Source organism: Elaeis guineensis, chromosome 10 (assembly GCF_000442705.2).
Source record: "Elaeis guineensis isolate ETL-2024a chromosome 10, EG11, whole genome shotgun sequence".
Lineage (NCBI taxonomy): Eukaryota > Viridiplantae > Streptophyta > Magnoliopsida > Arecales > Arecaceae > Elaeis > Elaeis guineensis.
The window spans coordinates 25,552,222-25,576,923 of record NC_026002.2 but is presented as its reverse complement, the minus strand read 5'-3'; the positions used below and the strand labels follow the sequence as shown (position 1 = coordinate 25,576,923).

Below are 24,702 nucleotides of genomic sequence, written 5' to 3'. Positions count from 1 at the left end.
GCTAACAATTGCAAAAGAAAAACAAAAGAAAAATTATAATTGCAAGGCAGTACAAGCATCAAGTTTTGTCCTAGAATATAAATGCATCATTAATCAAATAGAACCACTAGTAACATGAATTTAATTCTATTTAATTACAAATTTATCATAATAAGAGAATTGTACTTAATAAGTTCAATTTAGTAAGGATGATGTATGACTACGTACCAATGGTAAAAGTTTGACCTTCAATCATAAATCCAGGATTATCATTACCTGTCAAGCACATAATTTCTATACTTGTAAGAGCAAAACAAGATCAACTAAGGATTGCTTTGGAAACTATAGAAAATTAAGTCATGGTTTATAATTATCACTACTAGTGCAGATTAAATTCTTCCAAGCTGCAAGGTATTTTGAATGACTATCTTTTTCAAATTTGCAATCCACAAGAGGTTTTTTCTTAAAGGTCCCCAACTAGTTTATATATCTTTTCAATAAAATATCAGAGTGCAAGCATACATATGCTATCTTCCAGTGTAAAATATTAAAATGTTACATTAGCATTGTCTAAGACAGAAGTCTGAAGTCAAAGACAATTATTAGCAGAGACGAATACCTCTACAGCTTCTACTATAGATTACCAACACAGTCCACAGGTCCGTTGGCTCTCTCCAGGAACACTTTATGGTGCATCATTCCAACATGATTAATTGTGGTTTCGCACAAAGTTTAACAGCCTTTTATATCATCCCTGTCTTGTTTCATTTTTAAACACTCCTAACTTTGAAGTAATCTTGATTTGAATTGTCCTATAAAAAGATTGCTTCATTTGAAGCACAAGAAGCTCCTATGGTGGTTACCATTTTTTTGTTGCATGAGAAAACCTTTTAAAAGCTTTACTTAAAGTTTATAATCTAAATCCCTAATCCGAGCTGTGGCCATTAAGGAAGAATCAGTGCTTGTCCACAAGGCTTCAACCTGGTACATTTCAGTGTGGTGATTTCTCTCATTTATTATCATCATTATTAGGAGCTTCAGATCTTCAGGTCTACCTAAGGCACTGAATTTTTAATCCCATCAATAATTTTATTCACTTGTTCAGAAAATTCAGACTGCACAATTGATGCGGCTGTCTTTTTGCTCCTTCAGCATGCGATAAACACTGTAAGGGGCACCAACCTATGTTCTTCAGGATATTTTTTCCATCTAACCAGCTAAAACTTCCAACAAAGGTTCCAGTTATTTCCAACTTTATGGTAAACTTAAACATAATAAGTTTGCACAACCAGGCAGTGATTTTACAGTAGAAAATAACATGGGTAGCCAATTTTCTCGAAGAGATTATACCTCATTATATGTTAACACCCATTTCCATTGTCAAATTATGTGCAAGCAAAATCCCATGAATTCTTCGGAAGTCATGCCTTAGGGATTGCAGTGTGGTGTGATGTCAGATATTTTGTCTAAAACTTTTACATCTCTTGCTGAATTTCAGGCAAAAGACAAAGAGAGGCTGCTCATAAGGTTACAATCTCAGATAATTTCTCAGAATAAGTATAGAAATTGGGATGACTTTTATACACCAAACTACAGGCCTACTTTGTGTTCCAGGAGCTAGAAAAAATCAAAATGTTGTTGATAATATAGTAGAAGTGCATCAGAACTGAAGCGAATGCTTAAGAGCAAGGTTCACCGTCTCGGTACAGGACCCCGTATCGATAAAATTCTGCTTAATGTTGGTACTCTCCGAGATGGCGTACTAGTACAAGACTAGCATGATACGGTATGGGCAGTATGGGGTGGTACGGGACAATATAATATTCCATACTTGAGAGACTATTTCACATGGATCACTAAACTATCCCAAACTGGGTGGTTCGAGGTTTATCGAATTGGACCGAATGGCTACTGAGATCATTTAACCAGTCAATCTAGCTCCCAAGCCAAATCATTTTTTGATAAAAATCCTTGCAGAACCTCTCCCTCTCTCTTGCTATTCTCTCCTCTCCCAATCTCTCGATTTCCGTCTTCCTCTCTCCCTCTCTCAATTCTACTCTCCAGATCTGCCTCTCCCCTCTCTCTCGATGCTCCAGCATGACGATGACATTGCAATGTTGATGGCTCCACGATGATGATGCCCGCCAAGGTTAGGATTCCACGGTGAGGAGGTAAGCCTCTCTCTATCTCTCTCTCAATTCCACTCTCCTAATCGTCCTTTCCCCTCTCCCCTCTCGCTTGATGCTCCGAAATGACAATGAATCTGTGATGTTGTCAACTAGGGTTAGGGTTCCATGACAACGAGGATGTCTCTCTCCCCATATCTCCCTCCTCTCTCTCCCTCCCTCTCCTCCTCCCTCATTTCTTCCTCCTGGTTCCAATACACCTCAGCTCAGTATGGTGTGTACCAGTACTGTATCGATCTAGTCGCTGGCTAGTATGTCCCCTAGTACCAATCGTTAGTTGCTACTACATTTATCGAGTCTCCTAGGTCGTTTGGCTTTGAACCTACAATTTTTTAAAACTCTATAAAAATGTTTGGGACATTTAGTCTAGTTTATCTACATCTCAAGAGTCTTCTTTTTTTTTTTATAGTATCAATGCAGTCTTGCTGCTTCCATACATTGAACAAAGCAAAATGCTCACTTTGAAAGCTTACACAACTTTATCATTCAATCCAAACACTGGAAAATTTCCGGTCACTTGCCAACTGGGCCTTGCTAATTTTGCAAATCCAATGTCCTGCATGACATTTTAATTCCAATAAGTATATTTATTCTTTCTCCTTTTTGCTAGAAAAGATCTAAAGTAATTCCAAAATTTATTAAGGCCCTAATAGTGAATTGCATTTTAATTGGATTATTTGGGTTGTAAAATGTACTTGGGAGACAAATGGTATCTATCAAATTATGTCATGAATCTTCTTTGTCTAGACTCCAGAGTCTAAAACATCCCAGGTCCAAGGGGATGTTGGAGGGTCCCAAGCCAAATAAGCTTAAACTGTGACCATTAAGAGAGGCCTAACTACCTGCCAGTTCTTCATCCAGGTTTCATAGGAGGCCCTCCTCTCTTAGCTAAAGCCCATTTGGCCAAGAGTGACATAATGCTCTAAGGGTTCACATCAGGTTGACACCCAGTCAAAGACATACGTGCATTTCATTTATGGAGCCTTCTTGAATCAAAGCCATGCTCAATAGACAATCTCATTTCAATGAGAAAAGATTTGGACAATGGTGACAATTCTTAAGACCCCGGTACCCACATGATCAGTCTTCACTACAACATTGCCATTAACTTTGTACCAGTCTAAACAGCAAATACATGAGGATGCTTTCGTGAAACTTGCAGTTATTAAGCTTAAAAATATCTGCATTCTCATTTCACTCATCCACAGCCTTGTAAGAATGGTTCCAATGAGTCATCTAGTCACTTGATGCAGATTTCTAGGCTTGACTATCAAAATAGGTGCACAATTATCAGCTATAATGGATGAGCATCTAACAGTATTTGTGGATTCTTATATATCAGATTTATGTAGGAAAGTAATGAGCATCAATTGCCTCACATCATGCTTTTCTCAAAATAAACTCCGGTTCCAGAAAGCGATCACATCTAAAAAGGCAAATAAGCAATTAACGAGATAATATTAGTGGAAACAGAAAACCTAGATTGTCCTTAAGTTTATTGACCTTAATAACATTTATTTTCTCATTGTATGCAGAAAAAACAAATCATTAAAAAACAGTATACATATTTCGAGGTCCAGTAAGATAAAAGGTATATAAAGCCAAGAGATAACTCACGGTGATGCAATATTATTGGTTCAGAATGAAATACTTTTCCAACACCATGGCCAACAAAACGCTCTACGACACCATAGCCGTATCTTTCAGCATGGTCACTAGGATCATTAAAAATTAGATATGTGAACATATATGCAAGTTAATGGCAAGAAGCACCAGCCAAAAAAAATCAGGAATGACATCATCAAGAAAATGATTATACGTTCTTGGTAAACAAAAGACTAGTAATTAGTTGGTTTTTTATGTGAAGCCACTTTTACTTACATATGCAATCCTTTTTAGAGATTTGTGTCCACAGTTTACAAAGAATTTGCAATCATTAATATATTTCACATTTTTTGTGTCTTCATGCCATCCAGACAGACCACCCCAAGCTGGATTTATTTCAAACAGTAATACAAGGACCAGCTTCAGTTCCTCTTCTCTGGCTGTTCATATGGATTTCCTTTCTTAAGCCTGATGTTGAGTGAAATATTGCTTACACCCAACTTCTGAAATTCTATGACATAACTTTTAGAAGCAGATCAAAAATGTACATGGGAGTAGACCAGCTGAAGCCCACTTTCGTGAAATTAGAGCACAATGTCAGTCTGATAGCTATTCAGCACCAATTGTGATTGCCTGTGCTTCAAGGCTAAAAATAGTATGGATGATAGGATATGTGGACACATCACAATGGCTGTTTTAACCATGTTTTGGAGACACTCACATAGACAAACCATAAACAGACACAAGCAGGTAACCATTATTGGTTAATAATGTAATATGGGAAACTTACAAATTTAATATGTGGCTTTTGGCATTTTGTTGCTTTGGTTATAAAATTCTCTTCCCTATCATCTTCCTTTTGTCTTTCCCAAGATACGGCATACCATACTAAACCAGGTGATATGGGGTATACCATATCCAATTCAATACCGATAAATGATACAAGGGATGTACCAACAAGCAGTATGCTGAACCAGTCTCCGTACCAAACAACCGACAAAGTGACAAGGTAGCACTAGTACGGAGCCCAGTATCGAGACCATGTGCCTTTCCCTTTCCTTCTTTTCAACAGTCAGAATGCTGCATCAACTTACCATTGTCCCAATTTTTGTTTTTTAGTTTCAGAAAATCCATGACATGCTCAAGTAGATCATCAAATCTACCATTAAGATTTTTTCATTTTATATTGTGCATTTAACTAATTAGACACTCTTCAAATATAATATTACCCAAGGTTTTATGTCCCGACAGGACAGAGGGCATCCTGCCCGTCCCATCCTATTCCTTGAGAGAACGGGACCAGGACGGGCTCAAGACTCCGAAACCCATCCATGCAGGGAGAGAAGAAGAAAAAGGAAAGGTGAAAAAAGAAAACAATGGAAGGAAAGAAGAAGAAAAATGAAAAAAAGAAAGGAAAGGAGAGGGAAAAGAAAGAAAAAGGAAAGGAAAAAAAGAAAGATAGAGGAAGAGAAAGAAAACAAGGAAGAAAGAAAACAAGGAAGAAAGAAAGGAAAGAAGAGAAGAAAGATGCAGAATATCCACCAATATGCATAACTGAGACTACTGTTGAGACGTGATAGGACAGCGACGCATCTCAACATGTGGAGAAACCGTCACACCTTTGTCCCACGGATTTAAACTCTTGATATTAACCCTTTTCGGACATTTCAGAGCAGTGGTTAGCATGCTTTCATAAAGACATGATTAAAACTTATTTTTTTGGTGGGTCAATAAATGTGCCATTAATAACTTCACATTCACAATTTATGACTACTATCTTTATCATCAGAAAATTCACATTGACATTTCTACTTCATAGTTCAAGTTGATACAGATTAAAATTGATATCATTTGCTTCTGTAGTTCTGCTTCACTTAGAAATTGGGCATAAGGTATATCCATCAAGCCCTCAATCACTTATCTTTTTCATATCCAGCACCAGTTTTGCTATTATCATTGTCCAAAATCTTAATCTGCATTACAATCCTTGCTTCCATAAAGACATTAATACGATCTAATATCTCGATGATGTTAAAAGATAGAAACTCAACCATAAGCCAAGTAAATAGAGCATAACATTTTCTTGCCACATTCATCATTATGATGAAAACTCGTCCTTAGAGCTGTTGACTTGACCAGTCCTCTGATAAAAAGGATCATAAAAGTGAAAATGGCATATGAATACTATTTTAGAAAAGTTAAATGTTCTTTAGCTCATTCTTTGCCATCTAAAAGGTGTTTTTGTAACTATGTACTGTTGTATATAGGTAATAAAGATCAAGCTAAAACCCAAGGTGCATTGTGAAAGGAAAAGATCCTATTGAAACAACAAAAGCTTTCTATGCATGTTTTCCATCTACAAGAGAGAAATCAATCCATAGTAATGCCATCAGCTGCCTTTTTCTCAAAGTGCAAAAAACTGATGGAAACAAATTGCGATATTTCAGGTTTTTTTTTTCGGAACGTAGATTCAGATCGGTAGAAAATTTAACGATGGAAACAAATTGCGATATTTCAGTTTTTTTTTTTTGGAACGTAGATTCAAATCGGTAGAAAATTTAACTTGACTAAATAGTCTAACTTTCCAAAATAGATTCAATTTTGTCTGAGGATGCTGCCATTAGCCAAAGTAGACTTCTCCCACTCTTAACATGATACAAAAATGAAGTGCTTTCTCAATAATTGGCCAGAATGCATAACAGTAAACTATTCAGGTAATAACCAAACTTATATAAAGAAAAATATATAGAAGTATACATGTGCAAAACTTGAATACGAATATCTATTGAAGTGCTAAGTGCTTTTAGTATCATTTTGTGTGACAGCATCATTTTGTGTGACATACTTTGGAGAACAGAGACTAAGATATATGACTGTTCTTTACAATACTTTTGAGTTTCAGCAATATTTGGGTATATGATAAAATGTATAAGATCTTAAGATTTGAAAAATACCTTAGCATTTAAAAGTTACAATTTTAACTAACCCAGAAAAGCTGAAATTTGAACTAATTATAACCTTTTATATTTATTTTTTACTTTTTATTTTCATTTACTAAATGATGTTCATGTAAATAAGGCCTATCTATCTGTTCCAGTGAGCTTTCTGCTCAGCCATTGAGCTGGACCAACTTGCTAACTGACCTACAAATTGACCTAGGAGGAGAATTGGACTAAGCAAGAGAACCAGCCTAAGGAGCCCACTTTTTGAACAGCCCTTTGAAGACTATAAATAGAGGGCAAAGGGGGCAGGATGGAGAGGAAAAGGAAGACAATTGATGGATATTCAAGATCATGTCATGATCCATCAGAGGGCCGTGGAACTTAGGATTTTCTTTGATTTAATTCTTGTCATCAACTTGTTTCTTTTTATTTCTGGTTATTTGTAGTCTTTAGTATGTTATATTGAATCAAGGGCTGAGGTTAAAAGATCCTTCAATTGACTGGTGGATTGGCTTGATTACTGTACCAATCAGTATTCACAGTTCATGGCACTGTTCATACTACAGTAACTATAAACAGTGTCCCTTACTATGAAGGGCATGTTAGACAGTCTAAAAGTCTCATAAGGCTTTCTTTTTTCTTTAAACGTGGGAGATATACTATCAGAATTCTATAAATCAAGCAAGGTTCACCAGACCAATACCGAGGGTTGCATCAGCTAGCAACCACTCGGTACAGTACTGGTACATCCCATCCCAATCTGAACATAATGAAGTAGGGAGAGGGTGATGGAGAGTGAGAGGGGGGGGCAGAGAGAGATGGGGAGGGATGAATAAAACAGGGCCCAATGGAGAGGGGGGAGAGGAAGGAAGAGAGAGAGACCCTAACTCTAACCCTAAGACGAGAATCATAGTAGGGAGAAAAGACAAAAGGGAGAAAGAGGGATGGGAAGAGGAGGCCTAAACCTTGCTTGGTATTCAAACTATTAAAGTGTTTTAGTGAACCTTTGCTCTAACTTTGAAAATTTTATTTGATCAATGATCTAACATGAATTATTTGAAAACTTCCTTGAGACAATGTATTTTGATCCTTTCATTGAACCTCGTTGAAAATTTTGGTTTTCCTTAAGTGAAACCACTCTTGGAGATTCCCATGGTAGTTTGATCTATGTATTATGATTAAAAGTGATTTTCTTTCTGCTAAAAACTTTGATTCGTGCCCATGGTAGAGATTTACTTGCTGAGCTTTTTAGTGCACTTCATCTAATTATACAATCTCAACATGTCAGGGGCTATAATGGATCTTTTGTGGGAAAAAATTGGACTCAATGACTCAAAGTTGCCATTTTGGTTCTAGTGTTATTTAAGTGACACTAGCTGCTAGTAGGCTGCATTTTCCATACTTTTGAAGGTATAGTATTACATGTAATAAGCTATGTTTAAATTTTTAAGTGTATTTTCGTTGAGCATTAAGGATTAGAAATTTAGAATACAATTTCAATCGTGCCCTATGTCATCACATGGCTTTTTTTTCTTTTTCTTTTTTGAGGGTTATTAAATTTTAATGTTATTTTTTATCAACTCTTATGTTTGCATGTTGGGATTCGAGCAAGTTCAAACCCCAAGGTGAGATGATTTCAAACAAAAAATGAAATTTGCATTGCTTGTAACAGTACCTTACATGGTATCCCTAATTACGTACCTAATTTTCTTGCCAATCTTCTTAAAGCTAGCACCATCTTTACAGACAGATATGGCCCTCTCCAAGCATTCTTCTGTTACCTGATATGGAACAGAAAATCCAAGCATTCAAGTACTACTTTTTATTTTATTTATTTTGTGTAAATCAAAATAAAAAGTGGAAGAGTGCTGCAGCTATTTCTGGATATCACAAATTTAGTTATAAATTCCAATATAATGCCTAATAATGGTTTTCACTTCCAGTGGCTTGGGGGCAAAATTAATCTAACAAGCAATCCAATTGATTTAAGTATGTAACTATGTATTAATAGCAAGGTTTTAAATTCCATAGGATGAAGGTGTCCCGATTTCTCTATAGAACAGGACACCCCACTGTCTCATCTTGTCCTGGCAACAGTCCAGCTCATGCATCCCCATAGATATCCATCTCTCTCCTTCTTTCCTTTTCCTTTCCTTTCCTTTTTCCTTTTTTTTCTTTCCTTTCCTTTTTCTACCTTCCATTCTTTCCTTTCCTTTTTCTTCCCTTGCCTTCTCCCTTCCTTTTTTTTGTTTTCCTTCTTATTTCCTTTCACTTGTTTTTCTTTTCTCCATGTTTCCTTCTTTTCCTTCTTTCCTCTTTCTTCTTTTCTCCCCACATGGATAGATTTCGAGTCTCAAACTCATCCCAGTCCCATTTTCTCATAGGAACAGGAAGGGACAATCAGAACGCCCCCCATCCCACTAGGATGTAAAATCTTGATTAATAGTTTCATGCATGCAATAACAGAGTAAAGGATTATGTGAGTAAGCAACAACCTCTGTTTCAAGTTCAGTTAGTGTTTAATAGTGTGATAACCAGAAGAAAATAGCACTGGACAAGCTTATAGTCATATAACACAAACTTATACCAGAGTACTGAACAAGTTTATAGTTTTATAATAAATAACTTATAATTTTATTAGCAAACAGCTTAAATTCTTTTCTAGTGGAACGGGACTAGTTAGTTAATAATGATTGTTATATGTCAACATGATAAAATATATAGAATTGTCTGACAAATCAAGAAAATTGGGAAGGACAGAGAAGTGAAAGACAATAGGAATTTCTGACGTTGTACATAATAGAGCTAAGATATAAAAGAAAAGAGGCTGCAGAAAAATACTAGGATCAGGAATGTTTATCATTTTATTTATTTATTCTTTCTGAGTTATGTCTTGAGAAATGGGAAAATAAAGCATGCAAGCATGCAAGCATCCCTCTATATACGTATGTGTATATATAGTTATTATATATTTATTTATATTCATCTATATAATTTTTTGTATATATATGTATATGCATCTTCACAAATATTTATATATCCATATAAGTATTTATATATGTATGGACATATTTACTAGCAAATGGCACATGCAATGTACATTTCAGGAAAAAAAACTGACAGATACAAATACAAGTTATTAGCTTGTTAAATGACAATTTTGGTATTGAAAAGATGACAATTTTGCTTATAAATATGAGTAAATCAAAAGACAACACAACAATTTTGGTATTGAAAAGAAAGCCCATCAACCTGGCTAATCCAATTTCAGAGTCATAAAGCTGGTTTTTTGGGTCCCATTTGACCAAACCAGCAACTTAGACCTTATGCTTACTGAATTTCGAAGTTATGATGTGGATTTAGGCTTGAATGCCTATGCAGTTTGGTTCTGGATTCTCTAACCCAAATATCTTCAAATAATGATTCAGGTCTTAACCAACTAGAACAACCCAACCATATGGAAAACAGACTCATACCGAAGGTGGTCAAACAAGAAAGTAATTAGTTGAATATATGAAGCTTGACAACTATAACTACTCAAATTGGGTCTCTGAGTCACACTAGACAAGGACCAGACCAAACCCATTTTCCACTTTTCACTATTATCTGTTGCACACTGAAATTTGAACATGAAATGATTTAAAATGGATTGCAAACTAACCTTGCTTTCAGAATTAAACTGTCAACTTTGTGTCCAGATTATCTTTAATACAGTTCAAATGCCTAACTTTACATCATCAAATCACTGCTTCAAAAAAAGGTACCACAGCTACTGAACTAAAAAATTAATAGAATTGTATAAAAATTGTTGGGAATGAGGCTAGCATTTCATAGAAAAAAATAGCAAATATCTTTTAGATTTAAGATTGTCACTGCTAACAAATTCTTATGAAAAAGTAAAGAGGCTTCCTTCAAGAAGGCTTTCAAAAACCCACCCACACTTTCAGGTTGACTGGAAAGATTGGAAAAAATCCACAATGAAAACAGTGAATAAAATTGACAGACAAGAGAGCCTAAAGAGAGACATGTTCTCAGTTTTTAGGGCAAAGACAGCTAGCTGGTTTCTAGTTTCCTCTCTCCAGAAATCTGCAACTTGTCTTATAGTGTCCACTGTCCAGCACCACCCATTTTCAACAAGTAAGGAGTTATCTAGAGAGGGCCTAAACCTGATTCTGAACCATTCGGATTTAGTTCAGGTGGATCATGAGACAAAGGACCGCTCAAAGGCCTAAGAGAAAGGAAATGATATAAACAACAAATCCAAAGCCCAACTCAGTTAAAGAAGAATAAAAATAGAAATCAGATTTAAGATTTTAAATCACCTAAAAGAAATACAGCCCAACACAATTTACATTAGTGTATCTGCTTCTGTAAACAAAATGGCTTCTGCAAATTGAAAACAATCAATACACTTTTCCCAACTGAATAAAATCCAACTTGAATTAAACAAGAATTACTCACATTGATGTATAAAACTGAAACAATTCAAGTACATCGGTCTAGGAAATTAATTGAGATACAACATGCACAGAATGCATCATAATTCAGCAGAAACTGACATCGTACCTTCACAAGTTGCTTTGTAGGTTCATCAACATTCCCACACAGAAATGTTTTTGAAGTGTCCCCATGATAGCCCTGAAGGACAAATAATGAGCAATTTATCAGAAAATAAGCACATCAGTCAATCAGCACCACAAAGTTCCTATAATTCTCCATTACATCTGAAAAAACTTCAAGATGACAAGAAATGCATATGAGACATTACTTTCTTCATTGAACAGTAGTTCTACTGAATGAAGAAAAGAGCTAATGCATGAAGAGCATAACCAAAAGCAAAACTATAACAAATGAGGACCATTTTCAGTATGCTGCTTGAATCCTTTCCAATATCCTTTACCTTCCCCACAACTATATCGTAATTGCCAATAATAATTCTATTGGATCATTCATCCTGTTCTTTCTATCAGATGGTTTCAATTGCTTTATTGAGAACTCCTCTGTCTTTGTTTCGCATGGGTACCATCTATATCAGTCATCCATCATCCTAAGCATATTTGTTTGAACTTTGCCTCTCTCCTCAACCATAGATCTACCTTACTATTCTCAAATCTAATATGCTTATGTTTACTGAAAACACTCATACATATATAAAGATAAATATTTTAAGAAAACAGTAGCAAGAGACAATAGAGAATAAAAAAGAACAAAACAAGATCTGAGTGAAGCTTTTCAGCTCTCTTCAGATCTTCTTATGATGTGATATATAGAAACTTACATTTGGAACAGCTAGTCCAGTAGTCATATATCCCTAGGGGTCCTATATATTTAAGAAAAGTAGTCTAGTGAATTCATCAAGAAAATTTCTACATATATGGTGATGTCAACCATCAACAATTGAGGAGGCTGACATGTCCTAGCCACAGGGATGGAGCCAAGATCTGGCCTCTCTTTTTTTTTTTTTTTTTTTTTCGGCGGGAAGCAGAAGCATATTATATCTAGCCTAGGATATTGTTGCATATTCTGCCTGTACAACTAAGATTAAAAGATTCATCACCGAGATCTGAAACCAACACCACCCTCCCACTTCAGTTGAGAAGCTTCATACCTCTTCCTCTCGGTGGACCTTTCTAGGCGAGTAAGCATCCTTTACAAGGGGAAATGCATCAGTACGGAATCACGTCAGCTGTGGATATAGACTAGGCTACAGAACAGTCTTAAAGTATCCATGATACATAAATACATCCATACATATCCATACATACATGGCGGACGCATGTATTTATGGATGTATTTTTATTGAGAAAAACTATGACATTATTATAATAGTCACTCAAAAGTTTTAATCTTTCATTTTATTATATTTTACTTTTCCTTCTCATTCTTTTAAATATCTTTTCCTTCCAGAATGCTCTTCTAAGAATGGGATAAAGGAATATGCACTGATAGTACTAACCAACTGTCGAAAAAAGTTTTTAAAAAAATTATTCCATTTATATGGACACAAGTTATATTCATGATCAAAATAATGATGATGATGATGACGACGATGACGATAATATGATATTTCGTACCGGCCCGAATCGGTCGGGACACCCCGTATCGAACCGAACCAACGGGGAACCGGTTCGGTTCGGCCTATTTTTTCGGAAAACCACGCGAACCATACCGAATCGATCGATTCGGTATGGTATGGTTCACGTTTGAACCGCTCAAAATCGAGCAGTATTGCTCGGTTCGGCTCAGTTCACGAGCGAACCGAGCTGTACCGACCATATGAGCAATGGGCACATGGAGGGGAGTGGGGGGTGGGTGGGCGAGGGGGTGTTTGTGGTGGGGCTGGGCTACCAATAATTGAGTAGCCTCACTGCCTCAGTCCGAGAGCCGAGAGCACTCAGACTCTCTGGCGCTCTGCTCTCAGGCTTCGACGACAAGTGCAAATGAAGCCCAAAAAAAAAGAGAAAAAATCAAAAAAAAAATCGACAACATCTTTGATAGAGCGACATATTTCGATCGAGAGTAAGGTAATCCTTCATTTTGTTACTAAATATTTTATTTTTATCTTTTTTTGGCAAAAAACAGCTAAGAAATAGAAAAATAAAAAAAAATCATACCAAAATTTATGATTTTCATATGATTTCATTATATGTTGTAGATCATTAGATGATCTATATGATGACACTAAAATCATTAATTTTTATTAATTATTTTTTTAAATATGTATATATTTTTAATAAAAAATATTTAAAAAATTAAATTCAAAAAAAATATAAAATCAAAATATTGTTTAGGATGATTCAATATGATGAATAATTATAATAATATTTTATAATTATTAAACTATCATATTTTGTTAAACTTGCAGAAATGAGTAAGAAAGAGCCAGAGCATGACATTGGCTATTTGGTTGGGAGCATGGTGAAATACTCTCAGCTCGACATCATTGGAGATGCAAATGATGCAGCACAGAATTCAAAAGAGGGATGACTAGGTTGAAAATGCATTTAGCTAGTGGTTATCGAGATGTGGCCATGTGTCGGAAATATCCACAGAAGGTTCAACAGCTTATGAAGAAGCACTTCATTGATTCTAAAGCAGCAAAAGAAAAAGCAAAGCAAAAGAGGACAGAGGCGGACTGTTGAGTTGGAGAGCCAATTTCCTATTATTCCAGAGAGTCAGAGGATGCCTCTGCTCCAGATGACGAGGAGGCACAGATTGAGACTGCCATTCAGACAAATCTGGATGATCAGTACAGATCGGAGGAGATGGCCAGATATAAAGAACGATTTGGACCGTCATTCTATGAATCAGGATCCGATTCTACGATCGCTGGATGAGAATCTGAGTTTAAGAGGACCACCTCTATCAGGGCGCCAGTCAGTAGAGGCAGGAATAGTATTTCATCGATATTGGAGGCTTTTGGCAGTAAAAAGAGGTCCGACAGAAATATTTCAATATGAGCCACCATTCATAATTTGAATCGATATGCTTTTTCTAGCAAGGATTCAAAACAGTAAAAAATTGATACTATGCTGAAAAAGATAAGAAGAAGGATATGTGATGAGCTATTAGATTATGATTTCATTTTAACCACATTCCAGCGAATACAGTGGACAATACTTACTATTGGTCTACCATTTTAGCCATACAGTCTGTCAGCCCCGGTATAGATCCTCCAGCACCCAGGATATCTATGGTCAGCTTCTTGACAGTAATAAAGAAGATTTGAAAGATGGATTTCTTCTTACAAGAATAAATGGCCCATACACGAACTGACGATGATATGTAATGGTTGGATCAGTCCTACTAGATAGAGTATCACAAATTTCTTGACATATTATGATGAAAAAATATTTTTTTCACAAATAATTAATGCTTCATATAGAGTGCACGACGTCGCATACATCCTTGGACTGATAGAGGAGGTGATTGATTCAGTTGAAGAACAGAATATCATACAGATCATCACAGACAATGGACCGCAATATAAGACCACCGACGAGTTGCTAATGGAGCATCGATCGCATATTTACTGGATATCATGTGCTGCACATTGCATTGATCTCATGTTGATGGATATTGGGAAGCTTCGTAGAGTGCAATAAGCAGTAGATACAATCCAGTCTATTACTAGATTTATCTACAATCATACATGGATACTATCATTGATGCGAAAATATACTGGAGAGAGATCTTGAGATCGGATGTCACACGGTTTGCCACAGACAACATAGCACTTGATAGTCTTCTGCAAAAGAAAATACTCTTGCGTCAGATGTTTGTCAGTGTCGAATGGTAGGAGAGCAGATAAGCGAGGGCCGGTACTGAGAAAAATTATGTGGAGAACTTGATGACCAATCGATCATTCTAGTAACAAAATAATAAGATAGTGAAGGTTATCAAGTCATTATATGAGGTGCTTCACACCGTGGACAGTGAGAGATACCCCCAAATGGATATTTTATATCACATACCGAAGAAGGTAAAGAAACAGATCAGTGAGATAGATCCAAAACATACCCAGAATTACATCAACATCGTTGAGCACCGCTGGGACTATCAGATGGATAGGAATTTGCATCTAGCCGATAAGCATGAATTCAAGAATTATCTGAAAATTTTTCTTTTCTTGTACTAGTACAAGTTTACTAAGTTATTTATGATATTTATTTTTAATTTTTCAGCTTACTATTTGAATTCGAGATTTCAGTACAGCATATCCAAGATAGATATGAATAATAAGCTTCTCACTACTCTCTGTAATGTGATATATAAGATGGTGTCCGATCCTGAAATTACATATATATGTTTGCAAGAGGTATGTTAGGTCAATTAAGATGCAAGCATTTAACTTACTAATATATTTGCTAATAAAATAAATATATTTTTCATAGATAAAATAGTTTAGAGAGAAGACAGACAGCTTTGGAGTTTCATCGGCTGTCGTAAGCAAAAAGAAGAATCAGATAAATTACATATCAACAGTGAAGATTTTATTGATATTAAATGCCTACTAATATCATAAAATCTGATATGTAATTTTGTTTAATATTCTTGTAGCCAAATGATGGATTCATTTTGGACAATCTGCACAAAATTTGAAAAGTGTGGCCATCCGCATTCTTTCCCAGACGATCTCCTCTAGTGGGTGTGAGTGCAATTGATCGGCTTTCGCTCTTATCTACAACAAACAAAGAAATCGTCTGATACAGAAGCGCCTCAACGATCTCGTTTATGTGCACTATAATTTGAGATTGAGGCTAAAATATGTACAAGATGAAATACAGCTAAAGTACATAAATCCGACGATAGATGATAATGTTATTCATGATGAGGATCCAATGATTGGATGGCTTGCAGGCCAACAGCAGGAGCCATAACTTGATGAGCCAAGATTCCCTCCACGACCAACCAATGTAATAGCTAGAGAGATCAGGATGGGTCCAGGATAGTGGGCAGATACGAATATTCCACATAGGATTTCAACTGATCAGCCACAACTTGAGGGATCATAAGGGAGTCATTCATCATGTGACTCCATGTGCGAGACATCCTCCCAAATGTTTGAGCAAGAAATGCTGAGACGAGGCCGGTCATCTCAAGCAGGAAGAAAGCATCCATCCTCTCAGATACAGCAAACTCAATTAGAGAGGGGCACCGAGGGAGCTCGAAAAAATAAAAAAAAAGAAAGACAATTGTAGCACCTTCAAGTGCAGAAATCAGCTGACTCAAATTCAAAGACCAAGGGTAGTGAGAGATGATAGTAGTCATAGATCTAATGATCAAGAAGGGACTGGAGGATATACGAGACCACTATTCATGAGATACCGTCGCAGGATGGTATTCGATTCACTGGTAAGTCTCAATTTACACATGCTACACAAGATAGGAACCACGGTGCATGAACTGATAGACCCCGCGAGCATTCAATTTCATATAGATGAAAGCCTTCCAGAAGTCATCCAGCACATTGTGCAGCTGCATATGACCTTGCACGTGGAGTAGGATCTATGGATGTATTCGGATCATCCTCGTATTATGGATCCTATCATCCGCAGACAGCTTATGATCCATATGGATTGGTGTATCCGAGACATCAACTTCCAGTGGCTACTATCCTATGCAGCCTGGAGCATCTTATGGATCGAATTTTGCTATTGACATATTTAGATGAACGCCTCCACAACTATAGTATTATCTCAAGGATACCTCTCAGAATCAGAGTTTGAGCGAGAGCTCTGAGATGTCTTACAATCCAAAGAGAATACCTTATGGGATGAATCTTTAAGATTACAGTCCTACTTCTTTAGAGGGATGGACTGATGTTCCTCTAGAGTATGCGAATGATCTGGATATCTACGAGCAACACAGACACTCAATAAGATATTAGATCAGCAGAGATCTTAAGGTTAGTATATTATTCTTTGTAATTTGTACCTTAGATATATTTAATACATTATTTTAGTCTTTTAGACTTTTTCAATTTTTTTTTAGATGGTAGAATTGTTATATACTATAAATAAACATTAATTTGGATATAAAATAATTTAAAAACTAATAAAAAATTATTTGAAATCAAATTAAACTAAAAAAATTTAAAAAAAACTTTGAGTAGCGTACCGGTACAAAATCGGTACGTCACAGCGTACCGATACACGATATGGTACAATTTCTGATACCGTACCGTACTGATCGGGACCGGTATGGGCCTCGATACCGGTTCCTGAAACCTTAGATAATATAAATGAAGTAACACATATCTTTCTCAACAAAATATTTCAGAGGCTTTAAGACATTGTTGATGGAGACATAAGTGAGCCAAAAGTGAAGCAGGTGATCCATCATGGGTGATATAGGAGTATAATGTTTAGCAAGGTTTTAAATCCCGTGGGACAGGACTATTCCAATTTTTTTTATGGAACAAGACGTGCCGTCCGACACTTGAGACAGAGGATGTCCCAAGATGTCCCGATCGGGATACTGGGACGCTAGCGGAACAGTCCTGTCCCGACACATGGAATGGTACCCTATCTGGATGTCCTGCGGGACGTCCCTCTGGGATCTGAATCCTCAATGTTTAGTATTCAGAGAAAATCAAGGTGAAGATAGAGAAGACAGAAATGTTCAAGTTTGGTACTATATAGGAAGAGGCAGCAGGAGGGGCGTGCAAGAGTTTGGGTTGAAAAGGGATCCAATCCTTGTCTTATAGTTTTTGTATGATATAGCTCAGAAAAAAATCCAAAAGATGTTGACTCCTATTAATGAAGAAAAATGAAAATGATGTTTTGATTCATTTTCTGATCACAGGATCTTAAAACATCATGCTTTGACGGGTGATTGAGGTGCAGCATTATGGAAGAAAACCATTGATGGGGCCATCTTGAAACTTCAGGGGATGTCATGGCAGGTAGATTAGAGGCCAAATGATCCCAGGAGAGGAGTATACAAGTATAAGTCTAGGACTTTTTTCTTTGGATTGGAGGGGGTGGGGGTGCACTAATGTGGCTCTGCCCTCTCCTGATTGTTCGATTTTCCTGGTATTCATTTGCTTCAACTATGTCTAACTCTAGACACAAGGGAGTGAATTCAATAATAAAGTGAACATATCAACTTCCTTCACTTTATTCCATCTATGTTCCTTCTCAAAAGCAGAATAATCTAGCAAAGAGTAATGTTTGATATAAGGCCACCGAAAGCAGGTAATTGCTCAGATCCAAACCCTTTCTGAAGCTTGGGTTGGGAGCCCAGCACTAGCCAGACACATACCATAACCTGCACTACCAACATTGCCCAAATCAGGTCTAGTCCAACCAGGTTACTAATCAGCACCTGCTAGATAAACAGCAATATGCTTGACCCAACATAGACATGACTCTAAATATCAGTATGAAATTACAAGTACAAATAATCTTGCCAAATCTACCTTCGACTCTCTACTAGATCCAAACAACTCGAACTCTTTTTTCTTTGATTAAATGGTTAAATCACCATGAGATCAACATTTTAGTTGAATAACTTTGTCCAATCTTCTATTCAGTATGGTAGTATCCAACCGAAGATGGCCTTTCTGTTGAGCGGTATCATGACATCATCAGAGCTATAGCAAACATACCTCTAATCTAATGAGGTGATCTATGACCATATTGTATGCTACACTTTCCACCTTTTTACAGACAGTCGACTAGGGCCTATCAGTGTGGAATAACTTATGATTTGAAATGTTACATGCATTCAATTATATTTATGAATGTATTCCATGAATTATTGCATTCTATGAGAAAGGAGATTGAAAAATGAGCAGAGATTTGAGAGGAGGAAAAAAAAATCACATCTTGGAGTAATTCAAGAGATATCTTTTCCTGTCCATCTTTTTATAATATTGTGGTGTACCTTGCTATGTAGAATAATTATGATAGATATGTTACTGAATGCATTTAAGATGGGAGTTTCTTTTTTGGGTTCTAGATCAGATTCAGACCTTGAAATGGTTGACTCAACACTTCCAAACTCTACAACATGTAATCATGAATAGATTGTTTAAACATGAGAATATAGTTCCTCTAGAAGCACAAAAGAATTGGGTCATTTTTTGCCTGAATTGTTCTATATTTTTTTTTTATGGCAACAGTACAGAAGTTTTAAAAGTTCCATTTTTAAACAGGTTAGTAATAAGGAAAATAAGCTCACTTTCATTTAAGTATGCATACCAATACTGATGCAGCAAACTGAAGATCAGCTGCCAAGGCCTAAGGGAAGATGCAAGGTCCCCAAGAAATGTCTCCAGAAGTGCGCAAATCACTGTTCGATCTAACAGAAGGCTCAGATCATGAGATCAGCAAGCCATCAAAGATCAAACTATTTTGGAACATCATCTAACTGCTAGGAGCATAATCAGAGCATATTGAAGCATTCGATGCAATTGATGATCAAGATTTGGTCCGACAAAAGAGCTTAATTGCAGTCCAATTCCAGGTCCTTGAGGAGAGATGAGTTCTAACTAAGATTAGTATTTTCTTTTTATTTGGTTGTTATCTGGATAAGTTCAGATGTAACAGAAATTTAGATCTATTAGGAGTCCTTTTAGTGTCAAACAATATTGGAAGGGTTTTATAGTCATAATAGGTAAATCAAAATTCCTCTCTTGAGTAGGAAGCAATCTTATCTAGTTGCTTTTGCCTCTATCAATAACAGTCTATGTAAGGTGATGCGTTTTAGAGCTTTAATGGAGTTATTTTGTTTAAATAAAAAGTTTTGGCAAGGTTCAGCCCCTTTACTTCTTGTCTAATCCCCTTTTTCTCCTCTTTCCCTCTCATCCCTTCCTCCTCTAATTCCTTTCTTCATTGCTGTCAAATGATCATATTGCGGCCAAGAATTACTTCTACTTATCTCTGATTTTCAGTACAAGGTTCATATCCGTTAATTTAGTGCTCTCTTCCCTCATCATATCTATCTTTCACTATCTAAAGAAAATACATCAGATCTGCAGTCCATTGTTGACGATTCTACAAAAATCTGCACAAAGCTAGTGACAATCAGTGATCGTCCAATCAACCAAACATCCCTTTACCCAGGATCCCTACCTCCTTCAAAAGCCTCAACCAGAAAGAAAAATGATTTGGAGCACCCATACGGTTCATGAAGAGTCGGTTAGCCCAACGAGTACTGGCCCTGAAACTCCACACTTAGCCACCTATCCCCCCTCCACACACGCACACACACCCAAATGTCCCACTAATTCCCCTGAGAGATACCAATCCCCCTTACCACATGGTAGGAGGGACTTTTCATGTGCACAAACTGGTGCCCTTTAGCACTACTCAAAACAGCAATTATTACAATAAAAATAAACCTTTTTCACCCTGTTTTCTGTAGCAAAATGGAAAGATGATATGTTGACCTAAATCCTTTGCTGATTCCTTTCCTAGGTCCATCTGTGCCTCACAGTCACCCCTCAAGTGGTTCTGTGTCACATACTGTTCAGTGGAACTGTTACAGACATCTCCAGCCTAATTAATGAAAATAGCTGAAAAGGAAACGAAGCAATTTGAGTGCATGAATTGTCCTAGACAAAGATGTTTATTAGTTATTCTCAAACATCATCTAATTGTGAAATATAACCGATATTTTGAGTTTCGGTACCAAACCCACACCAGCACCAAACTGATATAGGTCAGTATTGCAAGGATGCCCCCATGTCAATACAAGGTACACTGTTGGAGTTGGCACAGCACCATACCATGTGCTAGTATATGGGCATACTGAGCCCCTATAACACATGACTACTGTACCAGGTCTGTATGGTACATCCTTTACCAGCCGATGTGGGTCGGTACTTAAAACCTTGAATATAGCTCAGCTCTTATGAAATTTTTCTATGAATTAATTTATAGGCAGACGACAACCCAAAGACAAATTAATCACAATGAAATGACAAGTCCTACTAGATGATTAAAGTCGCAAGATGTCCAAGAAATGCATTTATATTCCAAAAATGAAAAAGAAATGAAAGGAACCAGAAAAGGGGGAAGAACAACAACATACATTTAAGTAGACAGTAACATCGATGTTTATTATGTCTCCATCCTGCTCAAAAGGAAAAGTTAGTGAAACACAAAAGTTTATATCAAGGCTATAGTGAAAGGGCTTCATACTAAAGAAAAAGTGATGTCTTATTTGCTATACCCGTAGCTGGCGAGAATCAGGTATTCCATGACACATGCACTCATTTACTGATGTGCAAACACTTTTTGGAAATCCACCGTATCCAAGCGGAGAAGGATAAGCACCAGCTTGGACAATCATCTCATGCACCGCTTTATCAATTTCATTTGTTGTTACAGATGGCTGATAGAAAGACATAATCTTAGGAAGATATAATAGGGAATACTAGCATAAGAGGAAAGGTGAGATATTTGAAGAACCTGAAAATCAAGGAAAACATAAAGAGTGGGGAACAAAAAATTTCCACTAGGGCAATATAATGATGATGATGATGATGATGACGACGACGACGACAATGATTGAAATTTCAGAACAGAGAAAGCTGCTGATATGCATTCCTTAGTGCAACAGAAATACACTTCTAACTGATGACTAGTTGCAGTTTAGAGCTCGGAAAGCCCAGAATTTTTAGCAAAACCTTGCCACTAGGAAAACTTAGGTATTCTGCATTATCGACTGACATGATTAAGTTAAAAGAGCTATCCTTAGCCACTGCACAGTTCACACTGCCCAGCAAGCTATCATGAAAATGAGAAACTTCTTAGCTTCTGAAAGGTAAAGGTTTCCTATGAATTCACAAAACTAAATGAAAGAAGCTTGTATAAGATCTATTTTGGGCCAGTTTTATTGATGTTCATATCATCATAATTATACAACCATACATTCAACAGTTAGCTGTCACCTTGATAATCACAAATAGCATTTATTGTCTAGCAGGTCAAATATATGCACATATAGCATTTCCTATGCTTTGAACAATGTAAAACAATTGAACAATAAGTTCAAGGAGATTTCAAGATGTTTATCTCATTATAGGAGTTTAGTGGTTTATTTTTTCTCATTCTTTTTCTTTTTCTTTTGTGTATGGGGGCAAATAGTGACAAATTTTTCCTTTGGCATTTCATTCTGAATAAGCTGAAGTTGGATTGTTCTGTTGCAGGAAATTTTGTCAAGCTGAACACTAAAACACGTATCATTTCTGATACCTCAAAGCTCTTTGTTAGGGTATATATACTGTTCCACTCTCCCACTGGCATGCAGCACAAGCATGGCAGTGGCTGTAGTACAGTGCATGGCTGGGCATGCACATGCAGCACTTGCATGATTCTGGCTGTATGCCAGTGCTTGGCATGTTGCCAGCATGCCCTTACATGCCAAGCACTGGCACATCATGGTAAGGGCCAGGACGTATCATGACATTGCCAAGCCATCACAGCATTGGCAGTAGATACCTTCATCCTTCATGCAAAAGAAGCATGATTTCTCAGTGAGATTAGTACTCTTCCAGTGCAATTTTGAACTTGTGTCCAACCACATGCAGCAGTTTCAGAAAATCCTAATTAAATATATGTTGACAGAAGATTGGCAGCTAGCTCGACAAAAATCATGTATATCTAAAATAAAGTCCAGCTTGTTTCCGTATGTCTCTATGAGCATTAAAGCAGACCAGACTGAGGATCATTAAAAAGGAAAATATGTAAACTTTTACCAAGGATCTATATAAGAACATTTACCTGTACGCCCCGTTAAGAGGCCTAAAAATATAAAAAACCCTATTTTTTCAACATTTACAAAAGCCTCTTAATTCAAAAATTTTAGATTTCATATTTTGAAGCATTATATCTGCTTGTCAAACTGAAATAACCATAAAATTCATACTTACCCTGACTAATGTTCCTGCAAAGTCCAAAACACGTGCGGCAAGCTCACAGGAAGCTTTCATGCGAATAATGCCCTCATCATCATGTACTTGATATTCGCTAGAAATCTCAGGCAGTAGGTTTGAACCCACATAAGGAGGTCTAAGAATGTGTTCTGGCACAGGAAGGGGAGCAGAGACCTTTCCGCGCCTTAGTGAAGGCCTTTTCCTCTCTTTAACTGTACTTTGACGCTCCCGTAACCTTCAAATGGTCAAAATCACAACCAATAACAGTTTGCAACACTTAGTATGGCCACATGTGTCATTTAACTAACAGCTCAATCTAAAGGTCACCAACTGTGAGTAAATGATGAAAGATTATGCTCCAGCAAGTCAATAGACATCAACGACCATACTAGTCATACAAAATAATATCATTCATTCTGCACCCAATGGTCTACAGCACAGGACTTCTGACATGATGGCTTGGTTTATAATTCTAGACTTGTTATGGTTATTTGGCCGAATGCATAAAGCACAAATAAAGTATTTGTCACTGTAAGCCACTTTGCCATCATTAAATGGTCATCTGACCTTATTTGGTAATTTCGGAAATCCATGGCTTTCAACCAGGGCTTTCTCTCTCACACACATACACAATTTCTCCCTCTCAAAACACCATTATAATTGCCACTGCTATTGTTATGGCCAATTTCGCTAGTATTTCAAGTTAATCTTGGATTTTTCACTTGTATGCTTGTCCACATGACTATTGATGCATTATACATCTCCATGCACCTTCTTTTCTTTTCCTTTTTCCATTTTCATAAACATGCCTATCCCCCAAACAGTGATCATCATGTCACTGTTCCAATTTTCTTTTTTGCCATATGCAACTTGGTGGGCAGAAATTTACAATTTGACCAAAAGAATTGAGGGTTTTTATTGCATCCATCATTTACAATCTACATCTTTCCACTCTGGCTGTGGTTACCTTACTTTTTTCTTCATCTTCCACTATTTTGTGGTTGTATTAGCTTGGGCATAGGTGCGAACTATGCTTGCCTACTAAATTACAGTGGTGCCTACTTTCTTCTATATTGTCTTCCTTTACAATTATAACTTGAATGTACAGTAAGCTCTTCCCTTTTCTCTCCGGAAATTTATGTCATGCTCTTTTCTGATTCAGTATACAAAATATAATATTCATTTGTGGGCAACGTTCATGGTACCAACATGTACCATACCTTGGTACCGAACAGATACCCAATACACTGGGTATATGTTTATATGCCAAACCAACCCCCATACTAAACGTACCAATGTTGCACCAACATGGTATTGTTGTGGGGTCCAATTCCTGGATTGTGAACCTTGTTTGTGGGTGACTATGCTCAATTGCATGGTTTATAATTCATGCAGATCATATGTAGTTTCTCCTTATTGATCATAATGTTAGCATCATAGTTCGCACAAAACATCATAGATTGGCCTCACAAATACCATCAAATATGAACAAACCTATCAACCAACATCATACTGCTCCAGAGCCGAAGGAAGATGAGATGAAGATACTTTGGATGATTAACAAAAAAAGATCAGCCAAAAGGATTTGATTTTTTTTCTTTTC

General features: G+C 36.7%; 1 protein-coding gene across 2 annotated transcripts in view; it reads right to left on the bottom strand.

Moving 5' to 3' along the window:
• The window catches only part of LOC105059914 (methionine aminopeptidase 1B, chloroplastic), a 35,589-nt gene that overhangs the window by 3,280 nt on the left and 7,607 nt on the right, over positions 1–24,702 (bottom strand). For both annotated transcript variants that reach the window (XM_029260412.2, XM_010943426.4), the window contains exons 3-9: positions 23,097–23,334; positions 21,395–21,556; positions 21,254–21,295; positions 11,279–11,350; positions 8,414–8,493; positions 3,783–3,880; positions 208–255 (exon numbers count right to left, since the gene is read on the bottom strand). In XM_029260412.2, the coding sequence (XP_029116245.1) occupies positions 208–255; positions 3,783–3,880; positions 8,414–8,493; positions 11,279–11,350; positions 21,254–21,295; positions 21,395–21,556; positions 23,097–23,334 (740 nt within the window). The remainder of the gene's footprint in view (positions 1–207; positions 256–3,782; positions 3,881–8,413; positions 8,494–11,278; positions 11,351–21,253; positions 21,296–21,394; positions 21,557–23,096; positions 23,335–24,702) is intronic.